The 13,930-nt window shown below is 49.1% G+C and overlaps 1 protein-coding gene across 3 annotated transcripts in view; it reads left to right on the top strand.

Moving 5' to 3' along the window:
• The window catches only part of GTF3C1 (general transcription factor IIIC subunit 1), a 2,762,707-nt gene that overhangs the window by 576,779 nt on the left and 2,171,998 nt on the right, over window positions 1-13,930 (top strand). For all 3 annotated transcript variants that reach the window (XM_086940909.1, XM_086940911.1, XM_086940910.1), the window contains one exon: window positions 194-312. In XM_086940909.1, the coding sequence (XP_086797035.1) occupies window positions 194-312 (119 nt within the window). The remainder of the gene's footprint in view (window positions 1-193; window positions 313-13,930) is intronic.

Genomic DNA, 13,930 nt, shown 5'->3' on the forward strand with positions numbered 1-13,930 from the left:
TTGCTTTTTTTCTTCTGTATTTTGAATTATTTATGAATGTAAAAATGGAACTGATAGTACATGCCTTGTACCGGGGGGAAAAAAGGGGGAAACATTTTTCAATAAAAAAAAAAAATGAAATGCAAGCCAAATAGGATGTTTTCTTCACCATGCTATGTGGAGGAGTTCAAAAGTTCTCCTTGTACTGTTACAGATGTGGATTGCAGTTTGAGTAGTTGCAGCCAAGAAATGCAGCTCGCCTTCGACTCACACTCAGCTGATGAACATGGTGATGTGACTTTAGTCGAAGAGATTTTGATGTACAATGAAAAAGTAGGTGAATGGTGTTCTTGACTTTATATTTTTCTTGTGTGTATGCCGATGTATATATTTGAAGGGGTGTGTATGTATATATATTTTTGTTTTCACTGAAAAAACCATAGGTTTCAGGTACGTTATAGTTCGAAATTAGCATTTGAAAAAAACCTTAAAAATTCACAGAATAAAACATAGGTTTCAGGGACGTTATAGTTAGCTGGACATTTCACGCTTACAAAACCATAGAAATTCGGCCATTATAGTTAGTTCAGCTAACTATAACTTGCGCACCCGCAATGCACTGCTAATGATGTCGCATATAAGATCATTCATGACATGGTCAGTGGAGGATAAATCCCCTTGAGTCCTTAGGGTTCCTGAGGTCCAACTAGCCCACCAGGTACCTCCACTAAGCGCCACAGAGCTGCATTGCAGAGAGGTGTAAAAAGGGGGCATGGCCCCGGACCATCTCTCTGCAAGGCTGCCCTGTGGCGCATACTGGAGGTACCTGGTGGGTTAGTTGGCCCCCAGGGACCCCCAGTATTGAAGGGGAATTAATTACCCAACTTGAAACGCACCAGATGGCGCGTTTAGAGAGTGAAGGGAGGGGCCTGATGTGACAAGTGTGCAAAACGCGCCCTGTGGCGTGTTTTCAGTTGGAGAATTAAGTCCCCTTGAATTCTGGGTGTCCCTGGGGTACAACTAGCCCACCAGGTACCTCCAGTAAGCGCCACAGAGCTGCCTTGCAGAGAGGTGTCCAAAGGGGCGTGGCCTCAATAAAATCTCCCTTGCTTCATTTTTTTTTTTCTTAATTTCGGCGAGATTCGCGATCCCAGGGCAAATTTCGCCAATTTAACCAAAAAAAAGCTTTTTTTGCCTAGGGTGGGTCAGAGTGTTTCTACCCTGCCCCCTTTTCTTTTTTTTCACCTTTGTTTTCCTGTTTTATTGTGACTCGGTTCTACCGAGTCACAAGATGTCTGCCAACACTTCCTGGTTTGGAGTGTTGGCAGCCAATCACAGTGAAGCTCGTGCTCAAGAGGGGTCACGGCTCCCTAGATATCAAAACTTTTTCTTTTTCACATTTCTCCGGAACTACTGAACGGACTTACAGCATTTAACAAAAAGGGCTCTCTCTGAAACAAGACTTAATTTTTTTGCCAAATTTGGTGTAATTCCGTTCTGCAGTTCGGGCTGTAGCTGTGTGTAAAGTTTCCTTTGGAAATTACATGGGGAAAACACGTTTTGGGACCCCCTTTTTTCTGAGCCCCCGCTTGTCGAATCACCCCGAAACTTTCAAGACAGGAGCTGACCGGAACAGGCCATTAGTTTTGAAAATGTTGCGAAGATTCGTCAACAGGCGCCAAAGACATTGAGAAAAAAAAAACGCTTTTCCTATGGAAACTAGTTCCGAACTATAACTACCTACTGGCGACTGTGTGTGTGTGTGTGTGTGTGTGTATATATATATATATATATATATATATATATATATATATATATATATATATATTACCTACTGGCGGTCGCCAGTAGGTAAATATAGTTAGGATTTTTTCTCTATGGAACTTTTGAAAATTCTATGTCTAATAACTTTGGCGTTTGTGGACGGAATCGGCTGAAATTTTCTGGAAAATGGCACATTTTGTTTCTGAGCAGCCCCATAAAATTTGGGGGGGGTTTCGTCAAGGGAGGGGCAAGAAAAAAGGGGGGTCCCAAAACGGGTTTTTAACATTGAGTTTTCCATAGGGTGTTTGGCCTCACTTTTAGCTCGAACGGCTGAATGGATTTGCACGAAACTTGGCAAAATTGTAGGGACTGTTAGCCCGATGTGCCTTTGCTGGGTCTCAATATATGTGCTCCAGTGGATTTCGAGAAATTAACGTTTAAAAAAAAAGATATATCTGTGCCAGCGTCCCGGATAGCGCACCGGTTCGCGAACTTTTCGCGTAACGGAACTTTGCGTAGCGAAGCTGATTGGCTCTCCGGTGTCTGTCAACATTCTAAACAGTCCGGAGCGGCCGCCATCTTGTCTCTCGGTAGGATCGAGAGACAAGAGGAGGAGAAAAACGAAGGGGGAATTTAATGAAAGGGGGCAAGGTAGACCCTTCTTGACCCCCTAGGAATGATGTTGGGGTTATTAAAGGGTCCCGTGGGGCAAATAAAAAAATATTGATTTTTTGCAGTAGAAGCGCTTTCCGGTTCGCGAACCGGGTAGTGAACCGGGACGCGAAACGGGAATTCGCCATTTTGTGTTTCGATTTTAATAAAAAATTACAAGATGGAGGAAAAACAATGTGAGAAATGGGTATAAGGGGGTACGGGAGACGTATCTTGACCCCCTATGTTTTCTGAGGGTGGCTGAGGAGGCTCATATATGTTGATACTTGTCTTCCAGCGGCTGCGCGTGAGCGTTTTTTTTTTTTTTTTTGCTGCGTGACGTCTGTTTACGTTCGATTCAAAGGAAATCAGGAAGTGTTGACCGCCATTTTGACACTGCGAGTAAATCTATTGTTAAAAATAATTGTTAAAAATTAATCCGTATTGATAAACATTGTCTGCGCCATCTTGCTTTTTTTCCAATGCCACACTTTTGTCGTGCACGGCAGCCATTTTAGATGCCTTGACCAGACCCACTCTCTGCACGCCGCCGATCCTCAGCATGGCTCCCCACCCTCGCAAGCATCTCCCCCACGCACTGGTCACCCCCGCTCTCTGTCTTATGCATGGGCCATAAACCTCACCCATCTGCGCTGCTCTTCCCTGAGAATCACACCCTGTGCCCGCCCGACACCACCCTTTCACCCTATTCACTACCGCACCCTCTGACATTCCTCTTCCTTTGTGTCTGATTGTCCAGGCTGGTTCCAGGCTATCACGTAGCCCTGCGGATGTAGTTTATGGCCTCAACTGTAAAGAATCACCCCTCTTCAAAGGAGTTACAGTAGATCAAGGCCCACACCCGATGAGATCCGTCACACCACACGCGTTCCTACTATCTGATAACCATCCTGTATTGTGATTGGGAGGGGATTCTCACTGTGAGGGTGTGGGACCGAGCCTGAAGCGGAAGATTCCAGGGATGCCTCTTTGTACATCAAAGTTTTTACAATTATGTGTCACATTAAAAATATATAGCACTCCAACAAAGTAGTAGGATTATAAAACTTTAATAACTCATAAATATATACAACGCAACAAAAACAGTAAACACGTTTACATTTTTTTTTCAAAACAGAAGCAACAATGGTCAGTAGCTGTCTTTTGTGCGAATAGTCCCAAGGCAGCACAACGTGCTGAGTTCTGGACGGCACCCAGGTGATGTCACCTGGGTGCCGCACTGGTTTTGGTATCCTACAATGCTGCTCCGAAAAACGGCGTGGGGCGCCCCGGGGGGGGGGGGGGAGGCGGCGTGAACGGGCCTCCCCAGGTGGAGGCTCGTCTGTTGTAGTGGGGTGCCATTCAGCGGTTTTCCGCCCGCTTTTGCTGCACTGTGCCTCGTCAGTAGCGGTCTGTTGTGCGAATAGTCCCAAGGCAGCAGAACGCGCTGAGATCTGGATGGCACCCAGGTGATGTCCAGTAAGTTGCCGCACTGGTTTTGGTATCCTACAATGCTGCTCCGAAAAACTGCGTGGGGCGCCCGGGGGGGGGGGGGGGAGAGGTGGCGTGAACGGGCCTCCCCAGGTGGAGGCTCATCTGCTGTAGTGGGGCGCCCCTTTACCGTTTCAGTTGCCATTCCGCTCGCTTTTGCTACACTGTGCCTCATCCGCCATTCAGCTGTTTATCGCCCGCTCTTGCGGCTACAGCGTCTCTCTCACCATGTAGTTGAGTTGCGCCCACTCTTGCGGTGCAGTGATAGGCGGCTGCCACAGGACTCTTAAAATGGCGGCCGGCTCTTCGGATTTGGGCCTGGTCCACTAAAATGGCCCTGGGACACCTTGGAACTCGGACGCTTGTCTGCTAGGGCTTGGGCTCATTTCTCGAAAGCGTCCCCTCAGCCTTGAAGATTCTACAAAAGTCTTGGGGGCCCCCGACTCCCGCAGGCTTCCGGTGGGGAGCGGCTGCCATGATTGCTTGCGGAATGGCCACGACGTAGCTACGAGATGGTGGTGCTCTCATGCTGACGCCAGCTTCAGTCTGAAACATCCAGAAACACTGTAGACTATCAATTCGATGACTTCCGGTGGAGCCCCAACGTGACCCGGTAGGGAAGAACTTGCCCTCCCCTTTTTTGAGTGATGGTTCTTGTTGCCTGTCCCCTCTGTTGTCATCTAACGGAACCTTTTTTGATTGCAGAGTGAGGAAAAAAAGGTGGGTCTTTCATCGTTTGGGAAATAAAAATGTTTCAATCCAATGAAAAGTGTTATTTTTAGGTCATATGATCAAGCCTTCCATCATTAGGAAACCAAAAGTAAAATGAACCAAGGAAAAGTTTTATAAACAAGTCACATGACCTGTTATGCGGCTTTGGGCTATAAAAAGCATACAAAATCCGTTGGCCCATGAGGCGGCGTCAGTAGCGGACCGATGTGCGAATAGGCCGAAGGCAGTACAACGCGCCGAGATCCGGATGGCACCGAGTTGGTGTCCAGCAAGTTGCACTGGTGTGGCCATCCTACAATGCTGCGCCGAAAGACGGCGTGGGGTGCCCGGGGGGAGGCGGCGCGAACGGCCCTCTTCCGCCTCCCCAGGTGGAGGCACCTCATCTGCAGTGCGGCGCCCCTTAGCGTTTCACACGCCGTCCAGCCGAGTTGCGCCCGCACTTGCTGCTACAGTAGGCCGAAGGCAGCACAACGCGCCGAGATCCGGATGGCACCGAGCTGGTGACCAGCAAGTTGCCGCACTGGTGTGGCCATCCTACAATGCTGCGCCGAAAGACGGCGTGTCCAGCTGAGTTTCTCCCGCTCTTGCGGTACAGTGACTCGAACGCGCCGAGATCTGGATGGCACCGAGGTGGTGTCCAGCAAGTTGCCGCACTGGTGTGGCCATCCTACAATGCTGCGCCGAAAGACGGCGTGGGGTGTCACTGACCATGTCATGAATGATGTAATATGTGACATCATCAGCAGTGGATTGCGGGTGCGCGATATATAGTTATTGCAACTAATTATATATGCGAATTTCTATGGTTTTGTGCGAGTAAATTAAGGTTTTGTAAATGCTAATTCCTAACTATATATGGTCTATAACCTATGGTTTTTTCAGTGAATATATATATATCTATCTAAGTAACAGCGTTTCTTCTCCATGTGTCAGGAATGCTCCAAGCCAGGGATCACGGAGACACGGACCAGTTAAAGTGCTAAATTACTTTATTTAGTGCAAGTTAGCCGCATTAGATATATATATATATAATTCCACACACCTCCGTGATTCCAGAAGTCAAAAAAAGGACGGCACTCCAAGTCAGTGTATTAACCAAGATGGTTTATTGGCAGACCCCCCTGCCCCCTCGACAGACGCGTTTCACCTATTTGGCTTCCTCAGTGTCAGACATTCTTTGTGCGCTTTGTCATTATATCCCCAACCACTTCACACAACATAGACAGTGGACTAGCTCGCCAAGGTGTTTACGGCGGCCATGTTTGAACGTGCAATTCAGCGTATCACAAATAACACTATTTACAGTGTATACAGGGGGACGAATGACGTTTGGAAAAAAGTGCTAGTGCAAAAACATGAATAATAATAAAAATTCCTTAAAACAAAAGTCAAGTGACAGGGTATATGCCTGATAGTGTCCTTTGAGTATATACATATTTTACATCAACAGTTCGCAATGTACTCTCCTTCTCCTATGTACAAGAAGAATTAATTATGATAATAAATTCATACATGTATGCACAAAATTGTGCCCTGGATGGGCTCAATGGACAGTTGTTTTTTTAAAACCCTGTTGCTTTGCACAAGTTATGATGCCCTGTATGGGCAAGAATCCATATCGTTATCATCCGTTGTTACCAGAACAGTTGCTGCCAACTGGAAAGTTACCCATATTAGTTTTCAGTATTGGGTTATTCTTTTTGCAGTGTAGATTTTCCTTCCCGAACCAACTTGGGAGTGGGTACTGTCTATTCTAGATGAACCCAAAGTTCTTCATCGTTGTTAAGCCCTTTTGGTTGCATACTCTGAAGGTCAATGATATACCTGGATTCCATCACTCTTAATGATCTTATCCTGTCCCCACCTCGTTCCCTTCTCTCCAACTGATCTATTAGGTAGAAGGATAATAGGTCCCTATTACTTCCATGGTGGGTCTCAAAATGGCATGCCACCGGGTAGTTCTTATCCTTATTGGCGATGGCACGCATGTGTTCCAGGATTCGTTTCTTGGCTTGGTTGATGGTGCTCCCAATGTACCTTTTGGCGCATGGACATACCAGGCAGTAAATTACAAACTCAGAGTTGCAATTAAGAAATTTCTTTATCTCTCTCATTGGCCGTGGGTCATTGTTTCTCCCTTCATATTTGGTTCTTTTTTTGCTGTATTTGCATGCTTTGCATTGCATGCATGGGAAGAAACCACTGATGGGTTTGGTTTTTAGAATTCTGGAGGGGTCTACATAGTGGCTCTTTACAAGATGGTCACTGAGGGACTGGCAGCGTCTGTAAGTAATAGACGGTCTTGTCGGTATTACTCTCTTCATTACTGGGTCTGTACCTAGGATGTGCCAGTTTCGATTAAATATCTGCACCAGTTCGTTTGATCTCATGTTGATACTGGTGATCATCCTTATTGTACAGTCTTCTACTTTATCCCTCGCGATGGTCTGTATGAGGTCTTTTCTGTTAATAAGGTCTACTCGCCTGGTTGCTTCTGTGAGGAGTGACCTTGAGTACCCTCTTTCTAAACCTGGCTACCGCCCCTTCCCGTGCCTGCCTGAAATCGCTGGAGTCTGAGCAGTTTCTTTTTAAGCGCAGTAATTTTCAGAAAAAAAAAAATATATATATATATATATATATGTATGTATGTATGTATGTTACCTACTGGTGGTCGCCAGTAGGTATATATAGTTAGGATTTTTTCTCTATGGGACTTTTGAAAATTCTATGTCTAATAACTTTGGCGTTTGTGGACGGAATCGGCTGAAATTTTCAGGAAAATGGCACATTTTGTTTCTGAGCAGCCCCTGAAAATTTGGGGGGTTTCGTCAAGGGGGGGCCGAGAAAAAAGGGGGGTCCCAAAACGCGTTTTTCCCATTCATTTTTCCATAGGGCGTTTGGCCTCACTTTTAGCTCGAACGGCTGAATGGATTTGCACGAAACTTGGCAAAATTGTAGGGACTGTTAGCCCGATGTGCCTTTGCTAGGTCTCAAGATATGTGCTCCAGTGGATTTTGAGAAATTAACGTTTTAAAAAACAGATATATCTGTGACAGCGTCCCGGGTAGCGCTCCGGTTCGCCAACTTTTCGCGTAATGGAACTTGCGAAGCGAAGCTGATTGGCTCTCCGGTGTCTGTCAACATTCTAAACAGTCCGGAACGGCCGCCATCTTGTCTCTCGGTGGGATCGAGAGACAAGAGGAGGAGAAAAACGAAGGGGGAATTTAATGAAAGGGGGCAAGGTAGACCCTTCTTGACCCCCTAGGAATGATGTTGGGGTTATTAAAGGGTCCCATGGGGCAAATAAAAAAAATTTGATTTTTTGCGGTAGAAGCGCTTTCCGGTTTGTGAACCGGGTAGCGAACCGGGTCGCGAAACGGGAATTCGCCATTTTGTGTTTCGTTTTAATTAAATTACAAGATGGAGGAAAAACAATGTGAGAAATGGGTATAAGGTGGTACGGGAGACGTATCCTGACCCCCTATGTTTTCTGAGGGTGGCTGAGGATGCTCATATATGTTGATACTTGTCTTCCAGCGGCTGCACGTGAGCGTTTTTTTTTTCTTTTTTGCTGCGTGACGTCTGTTAACGTTCGATTCGAAGGAAATCAGGAAGTGTTGACCGCCATTTTGACACTGCGAGTAAATATATTGTTAAAAATAATTGTTATAAATTAATCCGTATTGATAAACATTGTCTGCGCCATCTTGCTTTTTTTCCAATGCCACACTTTTGTCGTGCACGGCAGCCTTTTTAGATGCCTTGACCAGACCCACTCTCTGCACGCCGCCGATCCTCAGCATGGCTCCCCACCCTCGCAAGCATCTCCCCCACGCACTGGTCACCCCCGCTCTCTCTCTTATGCATGGGCCATAAACCTCCCTCCATCTGCGCTGCTCTTCCCTGAGAATCACCTCCCTTTCACCCTATTCACTACCGCACCCTCTGAAACTCCTCTTTCTCTGTGTCTGATTGTCCAGGCCGGTCCCAGGCTATCACCTAGCCCTGCGGATGTAGTTTATGGCCCCAACTGTAAAGAATCACCCCTCTTCAAAGGAGTTACAGTAGATCAAGGCCCCCACCCCATGAGATCCGTCACACCACACGCGTTCCTACTATCTGATAACGATCCTGTATTGTGATTGGGGAGGGGATTCTCACTGAGGGGGTGTGTGGGACCGAGCCTGAAGCGGAAGATTCCAGGGATGCCTTTTTGTACATCAAAGTCTTCACAATTATGTGTCACATTAAAAATATATAGCACTCCAACAAAGTAGTAGGATTATAACACTTTAATAACTTATAAATATATACAACGCTCCAAAAAGTAAACACGTTAAAACATTTTTTTTAAAAAAAAGCAACAATGGGCTGCTGTGAGGTGGCGTCAGTAGCGGTCTGTTGTGCTAATAGTCCGAAGGCAGCACAACGCGCTGAGATCTGGACGGCACCCAGGTGATGTCCTTTACTTGCCGCACTGGTCTTGGCATCCTACAATGCTGCGCCGAAAAACGGCGTGGGGCGCCCCGGGGGGGGGGGGGGGCTTGAACGGGCCTCCCCAGGTGGAGGCTCCTCTGCTGCAATGGGACGCCCCTTTACCGTTTCAGTTGCCATTCAGCGGTTTTCCGCCCGCTTTTGCTGCACTGTGCCTCATCCGCCATTCAGCTGTTTACCGCCCGCTCTTGTGGCTACAGCGTCTCGCCCACCATCCAGTTGAGTTGTGCCCGCTCTTGCGGCTACAGCGTCTCGCCCACCATCTAGTTGAATTGCGCCCACTCTTGCGGTGCAGCGATAGGCGGCTGCCACAGGACTCTTAAAATGGCTCCCGGCTCTTCGGATTTGGGCCTGGTCCACTAAAATGGCCCTGGGACACATTTGAACTCGGACATTTGCCTGCTAGGGCTTGGGCCCCATTCTCGAAAGCGTCCCCTCAGCCTTGAAGATTCTACAAAAGTCATCGGGGCCCCCGACTCCCGCAGGCTTCCGGTGGCGAGCGGCTGCCATGATTGCTTGCGGAATGGCCACGACGGAGCTACGAGATGGTGGTGCTCTCATGCTGACGCCAGCTTCAGTCTGAAACATCCAGAAACACTGTAGACTATCAATTCGATGACTTCCGGTGGAGCCCCAACGTGACCCGGTAGGGAAGAACTTGCCCTCCCCTCTTTTGACTGATGGTTCTTGTTGCTTGTCCCCTCTGTTGTCATCTAACGGAACCTTTTTGGATTGCCGAGTGAGAAAAAAAAAGGTGGGGCTTTCATCGTTTGGGGAAAAAAAAATGTTTCAATCCAATGAAGTGTTATTTTTAGGTCATATGATCAAGCATTTCATCATTAGGAAACCAAAAGTAAAATGAACCAATGAAAAGTTTTATAAACAAGTCACATGACCTGTTATGCGGCTTTAGGCTATAAAAAGCCTACAAAATCCGTTGGCCTGTGAGGGGGCGTCAGTAGCGGACCGATGTGCGAATAGGCCGAAGGCAGCACAACGCGCCGAGATCCGGATGGCACCGAGGTGGTGTCCAGCAAGTTGCCGCACTGGTGTGGCCATCCTACAATGCTGCGCCGAAAGACGGCATGGGGTGCCGGGGGGGGGAGGCGGCGCGAACTGGCCTCTCTCGCCTCCCCAGGTGGAGGCACCTCATGTGCAGTGCGGCGCCCCTTACCGTTTCACTCGCCGTCCAGCAGAGTTGCGCCCGCACTTGCTGCTACAGTAGGCCGAAGGCAGCACAACGCGCCGAGATCCGGATGGCACCGAGGTGGTGTCCAGCAAGTTTCACTGGTGTGGCCATCCTACAATGCTGCGCCGAAAGACGGCGTGGGATGCCCGGGGGGGGCGGGGGGGAGGCGGCGCAAACGGGCCTCTCCCGCCTCCCCAGGTGGAGGCACCTCATCTGCAGTGGGGCGCCTCTTAGCGTTTCACTCGCCATCCAGCTGAGTTCCGCCCGCTCTTGCGGCACAGTGCCTCACCCTCCATCCAGCTGAGTTCCGCCCGCTCTTGCGGTACAGCGTCTCGCCCGCCATCCAGCTGAGTTCCGCCCGCTCTTGCGGTACAGTGACTCAAACGCGCCGAGATCCGGATGGCACCGAGGTGGTGTCCAGCAAGTTTCACTGGTGTGGCCATCCTACAATGCTGCGCCGAAAGACGGCGTGGGGTTCCCGGGGGGGTGGGGGAGGCGGCGCAAATGGGCCTCTCCCTCCTCCCCAGGTGGAGGCACCTAATCTGCAGTGGGGCGCCTCTTAGCGTTTCACTCGCCTTCCAGCTGAGTTCCGCCCGCTCTTGCGGCACAGTGCCTCACCCTCCATCCAGCTGAGTTCCGCCCGCTCTTGCGGTACAGTGACTCACCCGCCATCCAGCTGAATTGCGGCTACTCTTGCGGTGCAGCGATAGCCGGCTGCAACAGGACTCTCAAAATGGTGGCCAGCTCTTTGGATTTGGGCCTGGTCCACTAAAATGGCCCTGGGACACCTTGGAACTCGGACGCTTGCCTGCTAGGGCATGGGCCCCATTCATGAAAGCGCCCCCTCTTTTGACTGATTGTTCTTGTTGCCTATCTCTTCTGTTGTCATTTAACGGAACCTTTTTGGACTGCCGAAAGGGGTTCTGGTCCGACCGCTGGTTGGTGGAGACATTTTGACTATATCCTGGACCTGCCCGGCCTCGCCCAAAATGGCGCCGGTATAAATGGGACTCGTAACTCCTTGTTGTGTACTGGTTGCCCAACCTTGATATCACGAGATACGTATGCAGTTTTGAAGCACATGGCGGGCGGGGACGAGTATTGATTGAACATTTGAACATCCCTATTGATATTAAGTTCTGATGTGTTATTGATTACTGTACTATTGAAAGTTCGAATTAACTTCACCCATGGTACTTGCCCGCAAATGTATATCTAGATATCTAGATAATTTTATTGTAACTGGCCCTGTCGTACTTTAATTATAAAATGTACGTCCACCGATTCCGCAACTGTTAGACACCTTAGTTCTTGCAACCTAATGGGTCGCCCGTTACGTTCTTCTACAGTGTAAATGTCCCCTCATCATATACGATTCCAGTTTGCTCCGTGGCCGGCCCACATGGTTATAGGCCCGTATTTGTATACTGACATTTTCACAATAAAGGTTTTTAAAACAAAACATGGTAGTAGTACCTAGATTGGTTAAGTTTTGAATAATAGCCACTGTTTTCGAATCAGTAAAAGGCAAGTGGAATAAAGCAGCCCAATTACATGACGGTTAAAAGGTATAATACGCAGGAACGCAGTAAGGATAAATGGTCAAGGGCTGTTGTGTTTTCCACTCCTGCAACATAAAGTGATCGATAAGAATCTGATATTCATGCCTATCAGCGACTAAGACAGAAGTCACAGATGCCATCAGGGAGGAGTTGGATGTTGGAAGAAAAGTGGTACTGATTATGCTAGACCTGTCGGCGGCTTTCGACACCGTTCCCCACGCACTTCTTCTTTCCAGACTCTGGGACTTTGGTCTGCGGGGAACGGTGTGGAATTGGCTTAAATCCTTCTTAGCCGACCGCCGACAGACAATCTGGGCGCCTCCCTACTCCGCCGAAATGTCACCGCTAGAAGTGGGGGTTCCCCAAGGTTCCATCCTGAGCCCCCTCCTTTTTAACATCTTTATGGCCCCCCTGGCGGTGACGGCGGAGTCTTTCGGCGCCCGGATTGTCACCTATGCTGACGACACCCAGCTCCTCTTAGTAAGCAACAAGGATGGCCTGTTTGACGATGCCCAGGTCAGGGGCTGTTTGAGCGCTGTTTTTGAGTGGTTTGGACGTCATGGGCTGAAGTGCAACTCCGACAAGTCGGAGTTGCTCTTCTTTGGTTGTACCTCTGAGCCTGATTGAAAACTCTGGTGGCCGCAAGATATGTTTCCTCCCACTAGTTCGTCTTTGAAAGCCAAAAATTTGGGAGTTATGATTGACAATGAGTTATCTTTCGGACCGCATATTTCATCTCTTACTGGGAAATGTTTCGGCATCCTTCGGATGCTTCGTAAATTCCTCCCTCTAGTCTCCATCCAGCACAGAAAAATCATTGTCCAGGCACTGATTGGCTCTAGGCTGGATTATGCTAATGTTTTGTTTCTGGGACTTCCCAAATATCTGGTTAGGCGTCTGCAAATCGCCCAGAAATCTGCAGCCCGAGCCATCTTTGGTCTTCCAAGAAAAGCCAGAGCCACTGATCTTCTCTCAACACTACACTGGCTTCCTATTGCTAAAAGGATTCTGTTTAAAACTTTAACCACGACTTTCAAGGCCCTACATGGCATAGGCCCCAAATATATTTCCAAACGATTGTCCTGGTATAACCCCCCCCCCCCCCCCCAGATCTCTCAGATCTTCGTCCCTATCAAAAATGAGTGTTCCCGGGGGGGCGCTAGAGGGCGCCGGACAAGATGGCCGCACTTGTGTGAGGCTCCGTCACGACCATTGCAAATCCGCTAATTTATCCTGCTTTCCCCGGCGCTCTTGCCCTACACCCGGCTGAGCTTGCTCCGCTATCATCGGTGACCCCCTGGGGCGCTCTGTGTGTAGATTGTGGCCGTGCTACGGGCGCCTGGAACTGTACGATCCCAGGCTGGGACGTGGAGGACGGCGGCTCTGGCGGATGCGGAGCGGAGGTCTCGCTGAGATCTGGGCGCTTGACACCGTTGCTGACTGTGAGAGCGGAGCCTGGGAGACGGCGCTTTGGGACTGCTGCGGCGGCGTGGCAGAGCTGACAGTGGGATCCTCCGGAGCGGCTTCGTTGTGTTGGACGGCCTGGACTTGGCCCTACTGGTCCCGGTGAGTGGGGCGGGGTGCTACGCAAGCTCGGTGCTGCGGAGGTGGTGCTGGGCCGCGCGAGGGTAACAAACTGGAGTTTTATCCCGACTTTACCATGGCAGTACAGACTGCACGAAAGGAATTCGCTGCGGTGAAACAGTTGCTGAGGGCTGAGACCATAGCTTATGCCATGTTGTACCCTGCGCGCCTTCGGATTGGGCCTCCTTCGGATAACAAGATCTTCTCTTCACCCAAGCCATGGACTATGCCAAAAGACTGAAAAAACGTGCTAAGGAACCGCCGGGGCGTCATGAGGGAGATGATGAAAGACTGGAAGAGGAGGACTGAATTGCGTTGCACTGCTAGCTCTGGTGATGGGGGAACTGCGGGGTATTGCACGGGGCTGCCTCTACTACAGCGCGTTCTTTACTAAATGAGAGCCGCACGGGCGTTTCAGCACATGGTCCACTTTGTACTGATGCTTTGCAAGTTGCGGGAGGGGAATGCTCAAGCTGACGCTGTC

Source organism: Lissotriton vulgaris, chromosome 10, assembly GCF_964263255.1.
Source record: "Lissotriton vulgaris chromosome 10, aLisVul1.2, whole genome shotgun sequence".
NCBI classification, from domain to species: Eukaryota; Metazoa; Chordata; class Amphibia; order Caudata; family Salamandridae; genus Lissotriton; species Lissotriton vulgaris.